The sequence below is a fragment of the Chlorocebus sabaeus genome, chromosome X (assembly GCF_047675955.1).
Source record: "Chlorocebus sabaeus isolate Y175 chromosome X, mChlSab1.0.hap1, whole genome shotgun sequence".
In the NCBI taxonomy this organism is placed as follows: domain Eukaryota; kingdom Metazoa; phylum Chordata; class Mammalia; order Primates; family Cercopithecidae; genus Chlorocebus; species Chlorocebus sabaeus.
In genome coordinates, this window is record NC_132933.1 from 136,320,965 (window position 1) to 136,341,217 (window position 20,253).

The 20,253-nt window shown below is 42.9% G+C and overlaps 1 protein-coding gene across 6 annotated transcripts in view; it reads left to right on the forward strand.

The window, feature by feature from the left end:
* The window catches only part of CTPS2 (CTP synthase 2), a 121,155-nt gene extending 103,916 nt beyond the window's left edge, over positions 1-17,239 (forward strand). For all 6 annotated transcript variants that reach the window (XM_073013860.1, XM_007991131.3, XM_007991130.3 and 3 more), the window contains 2 exons: positions 14,392-14,502; positions 15,466-17,239. In XM_073013860.1, coding sequence (XP_072869961.1) covers positions 14,392-14,461 — 70 coding nt within the window. In that variant the 3' untranslated portion in view covers positions 14,462-14,502; positions 15,466-17,239. The remainder of the gene's footprint in view (positions 1-14,391; positions 14,503-15,465) is intronic.
* Positions 17,240-20,253: the final 3,014 nt, after the last annotated feature.

The following is a 20,253-nucleotide window of genomic DNA, read 5'->3' on the forward strand; positions in this document are numbered from 1 at the left end:
GTCTCTGGGTAGAGCTTCCAGCAGGGTGTGGTGGCTCACGCCTGTAATCCCAGCACTTTGGGAGGCCGAGGTGGGCAGATCACCTGAGGTCAGGAGTTCGAGATCAGCCTGGCCAACATGGCAAAACCCCGTCTCTACTAAATGTATACAAATTAGCCTGTAGTCCCAGCTACTAGGGAGGCTGAGGCAGGAGGATCACTTGAACCTGGGAGGCAGAAGTTGCAGTGAGCTGAGATTGCACAACTGCACTCCAGCTTGGGCGACAGAGCGAGACCCTGTCTCAAAAAAAAAAAAAAAAAAAAAAGCTTCCTAGTAGTTTCTGAGAAAACTGATTGCTAGTGACTCCTGAGTGAGATATAGTATGTCTCAGAGAGAAGGAACAACCTCTTAACCAAACTCTGATACTGACACTGGAATTATAGCTGACTAGTAGGCTTCCATGACACTGAGGGAATTCCTATGTATATCAACCACAAACTGGTACATTCCTTAAGGCCAGCCAGCATCTTATTTATCTTTATCGCCCTGGCTCCCTTGCACCCAGGGGTTGTTTATTACCCATTAAAGTAATAAATGCAGGTAGCAGGGGAGTCTAATCTTGACACATTTCAGAGAGTTTTCCGACTAAGGATGGTGACTATGAATTAATCCAGTGATAGACACCAGGATTCCAGCGGAATCTTGCACTTCAACTCCTCTCTGCCCAGCTCCATGGGATTAGTGAGCTTTGAAAAGCAAAATGACTCCTCTGATGCCAGGCTCTAATGTGAGCTGAGTTGGGGCTGTATTTCTGTCAAACAAGATTACTGCTTGTAATCAACCCTAAAAAATGTGACAAGGAATACGAACGCTAGAATAATGACTTCCTTTCCCAGAAGTTGGCGCTGATGATATTCAACTGTATGGCACGTGTATGACCAATGTCTTGAAAGCATGGAGTGTAAAAATCCTTGGCTTCGCGTTAAGCGTACCTGAGCTGTAACCTCTGCATTCTGCCTAGTGGAGAACATTTATCTTTTAGGGCCTGGGAAGTTGCAGTAAGACTATTATTTTGGGATTTACAGCTAGTGAGCTAAATTCTCAGCAACTTCATTATCTACAGGATGGCAGCAGTTAGGAAGACCAATTTCACCTGGTTTTAGGCTTGTTGTGGTCAGTTCAAGGGCACAATAGCTTCAGGACAGTATTTTTTAGGTTTTTATGAGCTATTTAAAAATACATGCAAAATCAAACCAAGAGTCTTGTTTAGGGGGTCCCCCCAAGACTGCTCACACTTTGGTGACTTGCTGAAAGTAATCAGAATATAGCTGTACTCATAGCTAATATTTATTTATTTATTTATTTAGAGATGGAGTTTCACTTTTGTTGCCCAGGCTGGAGTGCAATGGTGTGGTCTTGGGCTCACTGCAGCCTCTACCTCCCGGGTTCAAGCAATTCTCATGCCTTAGCCTACCGAATAGCTGGGATTACAGGTGCCCGCCACCACGCCCAGCTAATTTTTGTATTTTTAGTAGAGATGGGGTTTCATCATGTTGGCCAAGCTGGGCTCGAACTCCTGACCTCCGGTGATCCGCGTGCCTCCACCTCCCAAAGCGCTGGGATTACAGGCGTGAGCCACTGCACCCAGGCTTATAGCTAATATTTATTACGGTGGCAAAGTAAACATGCACAGCGAGATCAGTAATGGGAAAGATAAGTGGAGTCTGGAGAAATTCATTTCCATGTTTCCTATGCTCTCTTTCCTGTGATAAGTCACATCGAGGTCGCCTTCCTTCCAGCAGTGAAAATGCAACTATGCCTATGTGATGTTTCTGCCCAGATGAGCCAGTTTGAGACTCAAGAGTTTAGAGATATTTCAGCGGCTGGTCGCATAGGCATTTTCTGCCTAGCAACCACCAAAATTCCAGACTGCCAGAGGGAAAGCAGGTGTTCACCATAGATCACATTGTTTGTATAAACAGCCTAAGCCCAGCAAAATGACCTTATCAGTTAGTAATAGAGCACACATTCCGAAAGCCATGTTCCCAGACACCAGCCAAGAACTAACCCTGCAAGCAGGCCCTTTGAAAGACAGCAGCCTCGGCCGGGCGCGGTGGCTCAAGCCTGTAATCCCAGCACTTTGGGAGGCCGAGACGGGCGGATCACGAGGTGAAGAGATCGAGACCATCCTGGCTAACACGGCGAAACCCCGTCTCTACTAAAAACTACAAAAATCTAGCCGGGCGTGGTGGCGGCGCCTGTAGTCCCAGCTACTCGGGAGGCTGAGGCAGGAGAATGGCGTGAACCCGGGAGGCGGAGCTTGCAGTGAGCTGAGATCCGGCCACTGCAAAAAAAAAAAAAAAAAAAAAAAAGAAAGACAGCAGCCTCAGGCCTGCTGTTAACTCTTTTTTTACATGAGTCTAACTAACAAACCATTTTGAAAATAAATAAATCCGCCGGGCGCGGTGGCTCAAGCCTGTAATCCCAGCACTTTGGGAGGCCGAGACGGGCGGATCACGAGGTCAGGAGATCGAGACCATCCTGGCTAACCCGGTGAAACCCCGTCTCTACTAAAAAATACAAAAAACTAGCCGGGCGAGGTGGCGGGTGCCTGTAGTCCCAGCTACTCGGGAGCCTGAGGCAGGAGAATGGCGTAAACCCGGGAGGCGGAGCTTGCAGTGAGCTGAGATCCGGCCACTGCACTCCAGCCTGGGCGACAGAGCAAGACTCCGTCTCAAAAAAAAAAAAAAAAAAAAGAAAAGAAATAAATCCAATGGGAAATGATGGTCCACTAAATAAATCATTGCAATTCTTTGATGATCTCTCTCCTCTGGTATCTAAACAATTTGTTTCACATGTAAAAGGCAACCACAAATTTGCATGGTCTTGCTGACACATAATGTAAAAGAATGAGACTGCTTCATGTAATTATAAGAAATAAATTTCAGGAGAATATATGAAGGTGCTTGTAATTGCAAGTTTTTTTGTTTGTTTGTTTAAATCTAGAAACAGAGCGTCTAATCTCTTTCTGGAATTCCTTTTTTTGTTTGTTTTTTTTTTTGTTTCTCAGGCTGGTCTCAAGCTCCTGGGTGCAAGCCATCCGCCTGCCTTGGCCTCCCAAAGTGGTGAGATTACAGGCATGAGCCAATGTGCCTGGCCTGAGGCCTAGCATTCCATTTTTAAGCAACGAGAGAAGGATCAGAGTCTAAAGTTCATAGATTGTTTTTTGGCATGTGTGTCTCTGTGGCTGCCTGCAAGGCTCTTAGGAGCAATCACTACACACCAAGTTTAGGCACAACTTCCAGTTTTTATTTGTCAGACCAGAGTAAAACTCTCTTCCTTGGACGGTGCTTGATGTATATCAGAAAGCAAAAACTTAGATGGGGTTCAGTTTGCAGTTTGCAGAAATGCAACTTTTTGGGAAACATATTTTTAAGCATAAAACCAGAATCTTGAATCATTTCAGAAGCATTTTATTCTGGTTTTGGAACTTTGGATTCCATGTCTCCATCCAGCAATTACTGTCTCTTGTGCAGATAAATCATCTTTTTGTGGCAAAACAGGAAGCAGGGTGGTACAAAAACAATAGGAGGGAAAGGTACTCAGTGATTCACTGTATTTGCTTGACTGTTTCAGACCAAACCCAAAAGCTGAAACTACTTTGTAATAAGAGAATCTTTAAAGGAAGTACACACCTGGAGCCGGTTCCTTCCGTTTCCTCTTTCCTTTGTGTTCCCCTAGGATCTAAGTCCATTCTCTCCTCCGTGCTTAGCCCTTCCCTCTATATTTGTTGAGTCCTGGCAACAGTCAGGGTGAGAAGGAACCCATTTCATTCACCATTGTCTCTGGTCTCTCTTCTGTGACAATATTATTATCGAGGTTTTCCTGCTAAGTAACATGCTGACTTCTAGCCTGGGATGGTTTTGTTTTCTGTTGACTTCTACATGTAGCATTACAGAAAATTTAGAAAAGAGAGAGAGAGAGAAAAAAAAGGCACCCGCAAACCCACCAGCCTAACATAATTACTGTGCTCATTTTCAAATATTTCCTGTGAGCCTATACCTGTATATGATTCTTTCTGTGGTTGTGATAATAATAGTGAGTGTATCTATCTATCTGTCTGTCTATCTATCTATCTATCTAGATATATATACACACACCCCCCAAACTCTTTTATTTTGAAAACTTACAAACCTACAGAAAAGATGAAAGAGTGATACAGTGACGGTCTGGAGATCTCCTTTGCAAAGGAACATTTTTCTCTATTTTGGTTTTATTTATTTATTTATTTATTTATTTTTGAGACAAGTCTCGCTCTGTCACCCAGGCTGGAGTGCAGTGGTGTGATCTCGGCTCACTGCAATCTCTGCCTCCTGGATCAAGCAATTCTCTGCCTCAGCCTCCCGAGTGGCTGGGATTACAGGCGCCCACCACTACGCCCGGCTAATTTTTTTGTATTTTTAGTAGAGATGTGTTTTCACCATCTTGGCCAGGCTGGTCTTGAACTCCTGACTTCATGATCCACCCGCCTCAGCCTCCCAAAGTGCTGGGATTACAGGCGTGAGCCACTGCGTCCGGCCATTTTGGTTTTTAAATACCAAAAATTTGAAAGGAACTAGGGCTCCTGGAAGAAATGGTTGATTCCAGGGCTGGGGCAGGGAGAGTACAAGATGAGCCTGGAACATATTGCTGTATTTAAAGCAAAGAACAGCTGAAAATGAATGGGGTATGAGTTTTCCAAGGTCAAAGAAGCCAGATTGAAAGGGCTCCCACTGGCCTTATTTTGGACAATTTGAACATCAAAAAGAACAATGACAGTATTAGATTACAACACATTTCATTTTCTGAAATTCCATGCGTCCATAATAATACTCAGAAAATACAAAAGTAAAGAAAAAAAAGCCAATTAAAAATGTAGACATCATCTCCGATGTAATAATGGATTCAAATAAGGGTCGTCAGTGGATGCTAAAGCCACTGGGTGAAAGTTGTAAGAAACAGAATATTCGTATGTTCTCGGAATAGCACCATAAATTCTTTATTAATTACAGAAGCTTGTATTTTGAACTTAACACCTCATATGCATTTTTCCAAGTTGCATGAAGTTCATTTTTAATGACTGCACACTTCACTATTCACTCAACACACCCCCTATGTTAAAGCTTATTCTATCCCAGTCACTGTGCTGGGTGCTTGAATAAGCGCTTGAATAAGAACATGTTCCCTGACCTGGGGACTCATCAGGTAGTATAACTGTTCTCTAAATTTTGGGAGGTGACAGACTTCCGAGATTGTGATCAAAGCTGTGGGCCCACTTCCTGGAAAACTGCCCAAACATACCACTTTGTAGTTTCCTTACATTCATACCCCCAATGTTACCCCCCTCCCCTGCATCCATAGACTTTCTTCTAGGGGTCTTCAGCTACAGACCTTCCCATCCAGGAAAGGGCACAGACCTGCAAGCGCACAGTCCCAGCAGTGTGGGAAATGCTGGCATTAGAGCTTGTTCTCTCTTTCGTGGTTGCAACCCAGGGAATGCTCCCAGGTTGCCAGGATTAACTAACATTAAGATTAATATCTTCCTGCAAGTGGTACCATCACCCTCACAGTGTGACCTGCCTGGACTCCCCTGGGGAAGCTCAGATTCCTCCTCCCTCATCCCCATCGCTCATAGTCAGCAGGTGCTGTCAATTCTTGTTGTTGGCATTCACTCCATCTTTTGTCTATTTTCTGCCATGCTGCAAGGGAGTATGGCCCGGAGTCAGGACTCTAGCTGAGTCAACCGAGTTCAAACTGGCTCTTTTATTTCCCAGCTGCCTGTGACCTTGCTCTTCTGTGCATCGCTTTCTTTATAAAAAGGGGATGGTAATAGTCCCTACTTGACATGGCAGAAATGAAGATTAAGTTTCACACTAAATGTAAACCACTTAGCATAGTGCCTGGTCTATGGTAGGAACTTAAATGGGAATTATGATGATGATGCTATTATTATTACTTTTCCTTTAGTTCCAGTATCTATCTCTTGCCTACTGCAAAGCCTCCTACTTGGTCTCTCTGCCTCCAGCTTGCTTCCTCCCAATCCATCTTCTGCTGTTGGAATGATCTCCCCACATTATTTTGGAACTTAAAATCCCCCCATGGCTTCCCTTGGTTTATAGGATAAAATGCACACAAATCCATATGGAGCAGCTTGCAGTTCCCTGAACTCCCCAGAGGGTTTTGCCTGTTGCCTCTTTTTTTTTTTTTTTTTTTTTTTTTGAGACAGAGTCTCGCTCTGTCGCCCAGGCTGGAGTGCAGTGGCCGGATCTCAGCTCACTGCAAGCTCCGCCTCCTGGGTTCATGCCATTCTCCTGCCTCAGCCTCCCGAGTAGCTGGGACTACAGGCGCCCGCCACCTCGCCCAGCTAGTTTTTTGTATTTTTTAGTAGAGATGGGGTTTCACCGTGTTAGCCAGGATGGTCTCGATCTCCTGACCTCGTGATCCACCCGTCTCGGCCTCCCAAGTGCTGGGATTACAGGCTTGAGCCACCGCGCCCGGCCCTGTTGCCTCTTGATACACATTCCTGACCTGCTTAGCGAGAGGGGAATAGGGATCTATATCCTATTAGAATGGTTGTTCACGGAATCGTTGGGTGAACGAGGTGAATCAGAGGTGACAAGGTGGTGAATCGAAGGTGAATTATTAGGTGAATCGCAGGTGAGAGTGGCTCCTCCATTGTTCACAGAGGGTGCATTTCACCCTCCCAGGCATGCTTCTCTTACGTTGGGTGGCTCTGCTGTCTCTCGGACTTGGAGAGTAAGGTACTCTTTTCCCTTGCACAAATCCGACATTCTGTTTCCAGCACTGTTTGAAACTTGGAATCACTTTGTTTCAAACTTGGAATCACTTTGCATTTTGACTTTTGAGTTGCATGGTTGATGTTGCCACGGGACATTCCTGCACCATGTGGTGCAAAAATATTTTATTTCTGTGGGGACAGTATTGACGAGTAGGGTGGATGCTATGGATTTGACTTCTGGGTCTGCTGCTTATTGAGTAATTTTGTCCAAGTCACCACTCCTAAACCTCCTGATCCTCCTTCTTAGGGTCGCTGTGAGGAACAGTTGAGGTGGCGCTTTATAAACTCAACTGCTATCAAAATGCCACTTTCCCCGCTTTGTTACACTTCAAGCAAAAGTGAACTGAAATTAACAAAAGATTCTATTTTGCTTTCTTTCAAACAGTTCTTTTAAACATTTAAAAGAAAACGTTTACCCCTGTGATTATTTGACTTCAACTCCATACCTTGAGATATTTTTTAGGGTAAATTATTGTTAATGAACCACATTTGAGTATACCTTCCCTTGGGGCGGGATAAATGTTGGTTAAAAGGTGCTCCTTTTAACTAGATCATGGTGCACTGCAGTGTGGATGGTGTGGTGCCAGACAGGAATGGAGTTAATAGTACTACAGACTACCGTGTGCTTTTACCACCCTGCCTGGGTGGTATTCTACTGTTTACTATGAAATACAAAACTCATTCAAAGCAGACTAGGTTTTTGTTCCATTGCTCTTATCTTTTATGGCTTCCAGGGGCCTTTGTGAAGGAAATAAGTATAGTAGTAACACTGCTTTGGGGAAAACTGTGTACATGACAACCTGTTTTTAAAACATGCTGTTTCACAGGAAACGGATTTTAATATAAAGTATTGCAAGGAACTCATGCATGCTGGGAATCCCAATAATGCCACTAGGCATTATTAGGTTGGATAATAATTATTAGGTTGGTGGTTGGAATTTAAAATCTTTAAATTCCAACCACCTCTTTCTGTTAATGGAGAAGAAATGGCTTAACAGCTGCCTTGGGGTAGTGTAAAGGTGGACTATATGAGGCATTCCTATACCCTTTCCCTAGCACCTTGGAATATCTGTTTTCTTATGTGGGGAATTTATTGGGAACCAGAAGTCCTTGACAAGCAAACTTCACTATGACAAACATTTCGTTTGTCAAGAGCCACATGTTGGCCGGGCACAGTGGGTCTGTAATCCCAGTTTATAATCCCAATGCTTTGGGAAGCTGAGGTGGGCGGATCACTTGAGGTCAGGAGTTCAAGACAAGCCTGGCCAACATGGCGAAACCCTGTCTCTACTAAAAATACAAAAATTAGCTGGGCGTGGTGGTGCATTCCTGTAATCCCAGCTACTTGGGTGGCTGAGGCACGAGAATCGCTTGAACCTGGGAGGCAGAGGTGGCAGTGAGCCAAGGTCACACTACTGTGCTCTAGCCTGTGTGTCAGAGTGAGACTCTGTCTCAAAAGAAAAAAAAAAGGGGGCTGGGTGCAGTAGCTCACGCGTGTAATTCCAGTGCTTTGGGAGGCCAAGGCAGGCGGATCACCTGAGGTCAGGAGTTTGAGACCAGCCTGACCAACTTGGAGAAACCCTGTCTCTACTAAAAATACAAAATTAGCTGGGCGTGGTGGCACATGCCTGTAATCCCAGCTACTCGGGAGGCTGAGGCAGGAGAATCACTTGAACCCAGGAGGAGGAGGTTGTGGTGAGCTGAGATCACGCCATCACACTCCAGCCTGGGCAACAAGAGCAAAACTCTGTCTCAAAAAAGAAAAGAAAAGAAAAAGAGAAGAACTATATGTTGACCATTGTGGTAAAGTCTTGTCAGTATAGTGATTCTTCTGTGTTGCTGCTGGTGATTTTGGTTTTGCCTTGCAAGAAAGGTACCATAAAATACTTTTTAAAAAGAGAGTTTTCATGATTTGGGAGGCACATGCATGCATAAGAGATATTTGCTGTGATTTTAATTAATGGTAGATAGACCTTTAAAAAAAACTTTTGGCCAGGCATGGTGGCTCACACCTGTAATCCCAGTACTTTGAGAGGCTGAGGTGGGAGTATTGCTTCAGTCCAGGAGTTCTAAGGCAGCCTGGGCAACATAGTGAGACCCCATTCCTACAAAAAATAAAAATAAAAGGTTAGCTGGGCATGGTGGCGTGCGCCTGTAGTCCCAGCTACTTGGGATGCTGAGGTGGGAGGATCGCTTGAGTCCAGAGGTTGAGGCTGCAGTAAGCTGTGATCGTGCCACTGTACTCCAGCCTGGGTGACAGAGCAAGATCCTGTCTCAAAAAAAATTTTTTTAAAGGAAATGACAAGGACCATTGCATGGTGACTGTAGTTTACTTTTTAAAAATCATTATTCATTTGTTTTTAGATCAGTACTATCCAATATAACTTTCTGCACTGATAGAAATGTTCTATCATATATGGTATCATATATGGTAGGCACTAGGCACATATGGCTACTGAGCACTTGCAGTGTGACAGGTGCAAGTGAGGAATGAAATTTTAAATTTTATTTCCTTTTTTTTTTTTTTTTTGAGACGGAGTCTCGCTCTGTCGCCCAGGCTGGAGTGCAGTGGCCAGATCTCAGCTCACTGCAAGCTCTGCTTCCTGGGTTTATGCCATTCTCCTGCCTCAGCCTCCCGAGTAGCTGGGACTACAGGCGCTGCCACCTCGCCCGGCTAGTTTTTTGTATTATTTTTAGTAGACACGGGGTTTCACCGTGTTAGCCAGGATGGTCTCGATCTCCTGACCTCGTGATCCGCCCATCTCGGCCTCCCAAAGTGCTGGGATTACAGGCTTAAGTGGCGGGTGAGCCACCGCGCCCGGCCCTTAAATTTTATTTCATTTTAACTGATTTAAATTTAGATAGCCACAGTGGCTTGTGGCTACCATATTGGACAGTGTAGTTTAAAAATTTTCCCCTCTTCTTGGGAGGCCGAAGTGGGCAGATCACTTGAGGTCAGGAGTTTGAGACCATCCTGGCCAACATGGAGAAACCCCGTCTCTACTGAAAATATAAAAAATTAACCGGGCATGGTGGTGGGCGCCTGTAATCCTGATTACTCAGGAGGCTGAGACAAGAGAATTGTGTGAACCTGGGAGGCGGAGGTTGCAGTGAGCCCAAATCATGCCACTGTACTCCACCCTGGGTGAAAGACTGAGACACTGTCTTAAATAAACAAATAAATTAAAAATTTCCCCTGTTCAAATGTAACAAGACACATAGGGACATGTCTGTATTTTATGCCACTTCATACAATTTAACAGGCAAGACTCTAATATCTGATAATTCTTCCCTGTGAGAAACATGTGTATGTGTTTGTGTGTATAAAAGATTACTTAAAAAGATAGGTTAGTCCTAAGATACAGCTGGATGTCTTGAATTAAATGAAGAGATACCCAGATACATCTAGCTTTTGACTTAAGTTTGTTCTGTGTGAAACAGAAATGAATCCGGCATAGAGTAGCACTCACAGCCCATATGCAGCACAGAATACACTCACATTTTATTGCATGTGCAAGAGCCACTGTTGGTCTGCATTCAGATGACCCACATTTTATTTCTAGCAGTTGTTTTTTATTGGCAGATGAATGTCCTAAAATCAGCAAGTTCAGCAGTAACGTATATTTTGATAATTCTGTTCTTGAGTGTCATGGGTGATTTTATTGTCCTACCCCCAGTCTCTGAACACATATGAAAGACAATTAGTGAACCCAGTCATTAACCTTGGAGATGAATAAATTCAAGCTGAGCTTCATTTTGTTAAACTCAGCCTGTGCCATTTGGATGTGTTGGCAGAGCTTGGGGCAGACAGCCATCAGATAGGAAATGAGAGCTGTTAGGTTAGAAACAGGCCCGCCCAAGTCCACTTGCTAATGTGGGTAGGAAATTATACTTGGCATAGGAAACAATTCAGAAAATCATACACTTAGCAGTTTTTATTGGTTCTTTGTGTTTCCATGACTTTTTGAGGAGATACCAAGTTATGAATATATAACCCCCATCAATAGCAACATCTTATATTTTTGTATAGTTTTCAGAGTAAGTTTATACAGTTTAATTTGACTCTCAAAACATTTTGGTGAGTTTGGAGGTATTATTGCCACTTTTTCTAGACTCAGAAGTCAATGACTTGTCCAAAGGTACGTGGCTCATAAATAGTACAACCAGGAGTGTCGGGGGAAGACATGAGCCCACTGTATTCTTCCCTAGGCTTGGAGATGGGGATGGAAGTGGGTGTAAAATCTGGCACCCAAGCAAATGAAGTTTCCTCAGTCCTTTGGCCCTTGTCACTTGTGTTAGGGGACATGCCCTAGTGGGTCCTACTGCCCTACCTGCAGCACAGCTTAAACCCCACCCTGTGCCCTGAGCTAGTATAATGGGAATTCTGGCTTCACCTTGAAGGATCTATGTGCCAAGTAAGTCACTTGAACATCCTTGACCTTCATTTCATCTCAGATAGGGAGTTGAGTGCAACTTCCAAATCCCCTTTCTTGGCTAATTCTATGACAAAATGTTGCATGGAACCAGGAAGGATTCTTCATTTGAGCAGGGAGAGTGCATGGATAGGATGTATCAACTTTTTTGGCTGTTGTTTTTTCCCCCCAAATATTGTTCAGTTATTCCTATGTACCAGTAGAAGTGATTTCTCTGAACTAAAGCCTAACTAGGAGGTATCTTTCTACTTGATTGGTTTTCAGGGTATGTTGTTTTATATGTTTATCTAACATATGTTGTCTTTTCTGCCAATTCTGAATCTTCTGTCTCCTCTGTTTATTCTAGTGCTCCGTCCCCACCACCTACGCTGTTTTTGTTCAAAAGTCAGAGAAGGGAGTGAGCATGCAAATCAGGAAACAGATTGTCTTTTTGTCTATACAGATTTGTCTATTATTTTATTTATTAATATTCAGTCAGTATGTTTAGAGTGAAATCTTTCTTTTCTAGTCTATCAGCATAGGGTTTCTCCAATTGTTCCCTTTCCTCGAAAAAAAAAAAAAAAAAAAAGGTAACATTTCACCTGTTAGGGAATTCAGACTTTTTTTTTTTTTTTTTTGAGACAGAGTCTCGCTCTGTTGCCCAGGCTGGAGTGCAGTGGTGCGACCTCGGCTCACTGTAAGCTCCGCCTCCTGGGTTCACCCCATTCTCCTGCCTCAGCCTCCCGAGTAGCTGGGACTACAGGTGCCTGCCACCACGCCTGCCTAATTTTTTGTATTTTTAGTAGAGACGGGGTTTCACCATGACAGGCAGGATGGTCTCGATCTCCTGACCTTGTGATCCGCCAGCCTCGGCCACCCAAAGTGCTGGAATTACAGGTGTGAGCCACTGCACCTGGCCGGGAATTCAGACTTTTATTGCTATAAATCAGCAAAAGTTTGGCCAAGGCTGGGGATGGGTCAGGCATTAAACATTTCCTTGTAATATCATCTCCATAGATCAGTAGAACTCTAGTGGAGTGGATCAGTGTGCTGATTTATTTGGAACTGAGTAAGAGGAACCACAAACAGAGCCCACAGCTCAGAGGGAAAGTTGAGTTGCAGAGCTATCTCATGGAGAAGATGTATTTCTAAGGGAACCCAACCTGGCGATATTTATGTCAATAATTGGTCCTATTTTGAATAGTGTCTGTGACTCAAGGTAATCAGGACATTCCATATATTTCTAATTTTGAAATTTGCGTGATTGTGAAAATTATTTCTCCAACTCTTGGACCTATGAGAATGTTGGAAGGGAAAACTTTCATGCTGCTGACCTACAATCATAGTGAAAACATGATGTGAAGGAGAAGAGATTTCAAGGCAAGTGTAGAGAGTACGTTCACATTTTTTCTGGCACTGCAGGGTGTTTTCTGGGTCTTGAGCCAATATGCATGTCTTAGTCCTCATGACCACCAAGTTCAAGCTCCTGTGCAATTTGCTGATTGTAGATGACTAGTTCCTCTGTAATGAGGAGGCGCTGTGATCCTCCAACACAGAGGCCAGCACAGATCTGGATCTAGGGAGGTGCTGTGGTCCTTAAAACACAGAGCCAAAAGCCAAACTGCAGCTGAAAATAATTATAGCATTTGGCTAATGTAATCAGGGATACACAGCTGTGTTCACTGTTCTCTAGTCCTTTCATGTTGCTAGAGGGGAGAAAAGAGTTTTTCCTTTACCCATCGTAGGTTCATGGCTGAGGCCCTGATAACAAAGAAACAGATTAACAAGCAAAAAGCATACAGTTGGGCACAGCAGCAGGTGCCTATAATCTCAGTTACTTGGAAGGTTGAGGTGGGAGGATCCTTTGAGGCCAGGAGTTGGAGACTAGCCTGGGCAACAGCGAGGCACCACCTCCCCACCCTCACACACACACTCCGGCCCCATTTCTAAAAAAGGGAGAGAAAAGCATACAAATTTATTTAAGTATTATGGGAACCTTCATCAGGAAATGAAGACTCAAAGAAACAGGTAAACTCTAGTGTTTCTAAAACAGACCTGATGAAGACTAGAGACTCGTGGAGAGTTATAATAGAGCAAAAAGAGTGTGATCTCATGGTAATATAGTAGGGGAACTTAGTAAGGCCTGTTTATTCAGATTCTTCCCTGGGATCCTGTGTCTTCAGAGATAAGGATGCTCGTTTCCTCTGGTTATGGGGGTTGGGGATACCTCTCACCTGAGGGCCTTTTGACCTGCTTCAGAGAAGGTCAAAAAATCCTTCCTGGGTGTTATGACCTGCTTCGGGGGGTAAGGTCAGAGGAAGGTCAGAGAGAACTTGCACACGCCGTCTCAAATTCCTTCCGCTTCATGCAATGTATACGTGGGGGCTGTTATGGTTAGAGTCACAATAGTCTAGGTCAGGGGTTGACAGACTTTTTGTGTAAGGTTAGAGAGTAAATATGTTAGGCTTATGGGCCATATGCAATATGCCAAGATGCCATATTTTGGGGTAGTGTGTCCTGAACTCCCTCATTGCCAAAGGAAACAGTTGTCATCAGAAGAGTGAAGAATGAAAAAAACAAACAAACTGAAAATCCAGATAATATCGTATGCTATGTTATTACATTGAAGAACAAATTGACATCAGTAGGAGTAGGACTAAGTGATGCTGAACCTCAGATGGACTGAGATTTAGGCCCTAGTATGACAAGAGTAGATTCACAGAAAATAAATGGGTCCATCAACTCAGGCTTTCATTTTAAATCAGTTTGTTAATATAACACATCTAGTAGAAAGCAAGCAATAGCTATGGTGGCAGGAAGGCAATCTACTTTCAAGGCTTTCACTCAAGTTTAGAAATGATCAGTGGTCTTCAGAAGATTATAAATTTCAGTCTAAGTTGAAATGCGTTTTAAAATTTTCTGAATAAGTAACTTCCAGTTTATGATGAAAACAAGTGATCAGTTTCTCTGACCAAAGAAAGAGGCCGTTGCATGTGATTGGACTGACCTCTTCCTGTGGTGATTAGAAAGTGCTAAAAGAATGTTCCTTAGTATTTTCTCTCATACTAAGGGGTTAATATGGAATGTGTTTGAAATTGCAAATTGAATAATTGTCCCGGTTTTTTTTTATACCTTGCTAAATTAGTTCTTCTTTTAATCTAGTGATAGATACAGTGATGCCAGTGATGACAGCTTTTCAGAGCCAAGGATAGCTGAGTTGGAAATAAGCTGAAATGAATACATGACTGGGAATAATGGGGACTGCCTGTGAGGGTAAGATGGAATCTTCGAGGATTGTTCATTTCTCTCATGGACAAGCTGTATTCACCTTGGTATTGAGGAGGATATTATAGGACTTGCCTCACAGGATCTTGCTCCTTTGAGATGCTCCCGTTTGACTGGTAGTTAGCAGGACAGGCATGACAGCCCATGGTGCTGTCCAGAGTTAGTGTTTGGGGAAAATGGAATGCACCTTGGACCAGGAAAAAAATATATAAGTGCACCTATAAATGTATACGTGGGGGCTGTTGTGGTTAGAGTCATAATAGTCTAGGTCAGGGGTTGACAGACTTTTTCTGTAAGGTCAGAGAGTAAATATCTTAGGCTTATGAGCCATGCAGTTCCTGTGGCAACTACTCAATTCTGCTGTTGTAGCAGGAAAGCAACTATAGACAGTATGTAAGTGAACAGGCATGGCTGTGTTCAAATCAAACTTTATTTACAAAAACAGTTCACTGATCCCTGGTCTAGGCCACTCATAGAAGAGCAGATTTCCTTGGATTTGTATAAAATGAAATGAAATAAAATAAAATAAAATAGTATTTGATTTCTTTGTAGGGAGATGCAAGAGACAGGCTTAGTATCCAAGGGCAGCTTATTTTTCTATTGCTCTATTATACACTATTAGAATACCAGCCTGGATAGCTTCAGTAAATTTATGCTCAGTGGCAGATAGTGCCTGGATTGCCCTAGGCATTATGGCAGGCCTTCACTTGTATAAGTTGTTCTTTAGCAGAGACAGCAGCTTTTGGAAGACTTGTAAAGCGTTCATTGCTTTCCTGTGAGATCTCTTCATGTTCATCAGGGAAGATGCAAAGCTGTGTCTATTTAATTTTTCCTCAAACATGGAGATCTTTTGGAGCAAGTCAAAATGGTCCAGAGGTTAGCTGGAGATATTGAAATACTTGTATTATTCCGTTCCTGGTGTTGCTAATATTTATATTCTTTTCTTTTAAGCATCTGAAATAATTGAAGGCAAGATGAAGGAACTATCTGAAGAAATCACTACACTCTTACAGAATCCCTCTGTTCTCCGGCAAACATGGGATGTAAAGCCTCACGGGGAATCTGATAATACATACTTCTGTGAACCAGAACCAGAGGGGTAGTTTTCTTTTCCCTCCAGAGGCAGCCTTTGGTACTTAAATATCTGTAGCTGATTAAATTTTTCCCAACAACCTCGCTGGGGAGAAAGTGTGTTCATATTTTGTCCAGTGGATCAGGATGTTAGGATGACGATCAAGAGTCCAGGTCACTGTGCCTTTGCTGTGATGTATGGAAAGGATGGCAGGGAACATGCCGTAAGTAATTTTGAGTAAGAAAATGAGTCACTGTGTTACCTGGAACTGAGCCACAGATTTGTGTGTGGTCCAAGATCATTTCAGTTTCTTACCCTGTTTATTTCCTGGTAAAAGTAAAATTGAATAGGTCCAAGACTTGGGGGTATAATGCTTTGCCTCAGACACAAAATTTAAGGGGGTTCCAAAAAACTCAGGAATCAAGATCAGTAATACAGTTTGAGTATCCCTTATGTGAAATGCTTGGGGCTGGAAGTGTTTTGAATTTCAGATTTTGGAATATTTGCATATACATGAGATATCTTGGGAATGAGACTCAAGACTAAACATGAAATTCATTTATGCTTCATATACACCTTATACACATAGCCTAAAGGTAATTTTATACAATATTTTAAATAATTGTGTGCATGAAACAGAGTTTCAACTGTATTTTGACTGTGATTTCTGGAATGAGATCAGGTATGGAATTTTCCACTTCTAGCATCATGTTGGCATTCAAAAATTTTGGAATTTTGGAGCATTTTGGATTTTGGATTTTCAGATTAGGGATGCTCAACCTGTATATATACATTTTAATCGACGTGAAATTCACATAACATAGAATTAACCATTTTGAAGTGAACAATTTGGTTGCATTCACTGATGCTGAGCAACCACCACCTTTAACTATTTCCAAAACATTTTCATCACTCCAAAATAAATGCCTGTACACACTAGCAGTCACTCCCTGTTTTCCCCTCCACCTGTCCACTGGCAACCACTGATCTCCTTTTTATTTCTGTGGCTTTTTCTATTCTGGATATTTCATGTAAGTGGAATTATACAATATATGTGGTCTTTTGTGTCTAGCTTCTTCTGAGACAGTAGGAAGGGGGCTTGGCTTTGGCTCATCTCCACTAGAGCATTTTTTCATGCATTCCCACTGATCATAAAACCCATACTACTACCTCATTGACACCATACCTGCTAACCTCGAGGCTTTAGCCATACAAAGAAAATGGCCTTTCTATATTGTTCTTCTGTGCTCTCATAATGCTTAACCATGTCTTTTACTTAAAGAATTCCAGGAACTGGCCTTAGGAGATCCAAAATAGGGAGCCAAGATTGCAGAGTGTCCCATCTTGGGAGGGAATGCTGAATAATTAATTGATTTACAGCCTTGTTGCTGCTGGCCAGACCACCTGGTGGCCCATTACTCGAGATAATCATCACAACCGGATGATGCTAACCTATATCCTCTACCCTTCGCGTGCTTTGTCTGGGAAAAGTCTTTTGGCCCCATGTCAATTTCTACTGCATTGAAAGACCAAGAGCCCCTGGTCAGTCAGGCTTCCATTTAGCATGATGTTTGCAAGGTTTACCCATGTTGTAGCATGTGTCAGAACTTCATTCCTTTCTATGGCTGAATAAAATTCCATTGTATGAATATACCACAATTTGTTTCCACCTTTTGGTTATTGCGAATAGTAATACTTGAACAATCACATGCAAATGTTTGTTGGAGTGCCTGTTTTTAATTCTTTTGAGGTGTATGCCTAGGAGTGGAATTGCTGTGTCATATGTAATTCTAACTTCTGAAGAAGGATCAGTAATATTTTAATGCAATATTATTTAAAAAAATCAAAATTAGGCCAGGTGTGGTGGCTCATGCCTGTAATCCCAGCACTTTGGGAGGCCAAGACGGGCAGGTCATGAGGTCAGGAGTTCGAGACCAGCCTGGTCAACATGGTGAAACCCCGTCTCTACTAAAAATACAAAAATTAGGCGGGCATGGTGGCCCATGCCTGTAATCCCAGCTACTCGGGAGGCTAAAACAGGAGAATTGCTTGAGCCCAGGAGGCGGAGGTTGCAGTGAGCTGAGATCCCACCATTGCACTCCAGCCTGAGTGACAAGAGCAAGACTCTGTCTCAAAAAAAAAAAAAATCAAAATGAAAAAATCCACATTTGAACACAATATCAAATTTTCAAATAAAGACAGGATCCAGCCCTGCACCTCCTTCACCTCCCCCAGTCCTTACCCCATTCCCTGACATTCTTATCTAGTATACTTTCTAATTTTTTCCATTGGATGTGCTTGAGATGACTTAGTTGTAGCTTACAGTTAAGCTTTCTAATACTAATTTAAATATTTTAATTGTTCAGTTAATTTATTTGTGATGGTTTTGCCCACCCCCTCCCCTACTTTTTTTTAATGCCATAAGGTATTACGGCCTTATTTTGTAAGATGCCACAGAAAATTCATCTACCAAGCCCATACAAAAATGCAATGAGTAATTCTGGTAAACAAAAAAATTAAAGAGCTTTAGGGCCCCGCTTGCTAAAATTACAGCTTGAAGATCACAAGAGGCTCCAAATGAAAAGCCCACATGCACGGTAGGTTAAAAGCTGGAATAGGCCTCATAGAGAGGGGTTTGGAAGCTCAGAGGCAACACTTTTAACATCACAAAGGGGTAGTCAGTCTGGCTTAAATGGAAGTTTTCAATTTTAATGATTGTGATTTCTAAAGTCACTTGTAACAGAGTGCTTTCCTGTGGGCTAATGATGCATGTAAACAGGACCAGAAAGACAAGGACGAGCACTTAAGAAACAATAAACCATCCTGTCTCCTTGAACTTGGAATGTAGGGAGGCACAGAAGGACAGTAGCATGGCTGTTTAGAATACAGGTACTGGAACAAGAGTGAGACATGAGCACATAGAAAGTTACTATAAATCATTACTCAACAAATGTTTCTTGAGCCAGGCATGGTAATGGGGTCCCAATCCAGACCCCAAGAGAGGGTTCTTGGATCTCACGCAAGAAAGAATGTGGGGCAAATCCATAGAATAAAGTTTATTGGAGAAGTAAAAGAGACAAAAGAATGGCTACTCCATAGACACAGCAGCGGCGCGAGCTGCTGACCAGGTATACTTGTGGTTATTTCTTGATCATATGCTAAATAAAGGGTAGATCATTCATGAGTTTTCTGGAAAAGGGGTGGGGAATTCCTGGAACTGAGGGTTCCTCCCGGTTTTAGACTACATAGGGTAACTTCTGAACACTGCCATGGCATTTGTAAGCTGTCATGGTGCTAGTGGAAATTTCTTTAAGCATACTAATGCATTATAATTTGAGTATAATGAGCAGTGAGGATGACTAGAGGTCACTTTTGTTACCATCTTGGTTTTGGCTGGCTTCTATACCGCATCTTGTTTTATGGTCAGAGTTTTTATGACCTGTATCTTGTGATACCAGTCCTGCCAACCTCCTATCTCATCCTGTGACTAAGAATGCCTAACCTCCTAGGAATGCAGCCCAGTAGGACTCAGCTTCATTTTATCCAGCCCCTATTCAAGATGGAGTCACTGTGGTTCAAATGCCTCTCACAGTGTCAGGTGCCGGGGGTGCAGTGGGGAGTAACCTCAGACAGAATAGAAAAGGAACTCAGTTCCTTTTTCACATATTTTTTTTCTTCTTTTCTTGCCTCACTGATCACAAGACCCACAACACTGCCTGGCCAACAATCAGTTTTAGATAAGGCTTTAGGCTTACAAAGAAAATAGCCATTCTTCTGTGCTCTCATAATGTTTAACCATGCCTTTTACTTAAAAGAATTCCAGGAACTGGCCTTAGGAAATCTAAACATCAAACTGAGGTTGCAGAGTGTCCCATCATGGGAAGGGAAGGAACCCTGAACAATTCACTTGCAGCCTCCTTACTGCTGGCCAGACCCCCAGGTGGCCCATTACTCAAGATAACCATCACAGCTAGATATGCTAACCAGCGTCCCCTACCCATTAGGTGCTTTGCACAGGCCAGCCTGCATACCCTACCCATGATACCAATTCCTGTGTTTGCCTAATAAAAAAATCCCTACCACCTTTTCAGGGAGTCAGCTTGAGGGTCCTTGTACGTCTGGTGTCTCCCCTGCACTCGAGCACAAGCCCCAAGATAAAAGCCTTGTCTGAGAAATCTGGTTGTCCCCATGTTAATTTTTATTACATGATGGGCCCAAGAGCCTGTTGTCTGTAATAAACCTGCCTTCAGACCTGACCACCTCTTGGGGGAAGGCAGGCTTTAAACAAATTTCCCTATAGAGGGAAAGAAGTACTTAATTATATTAATAATTGTGATATATTTAGAGGCTATGACATGATCAAAGAACAAGGATAAGGGGGTTTGAGAGAGAGTGTAAAATGGGGTCCCATCAGAAACTAGAGAGCCAAGGACAGCCTCCTGAACAAAGCAGGTCAATATTTTACCTGGTTTTGTGTGTGGTCACACAGTGCAAAGACAATGGGCCGAGAGCTCTGAGACCCAGTGGGGATGTGCTTTTCCTGACTGACAGGACAGTTGGGTGAATGGTGGCACTGTTTCAATGCTATCTTCATCTGCTTGATGTCAGCCTACAAATGTCAATCAAGTGAAAGTGTAGGCTAAGTGACAATTAAGAATGGAGTTAGG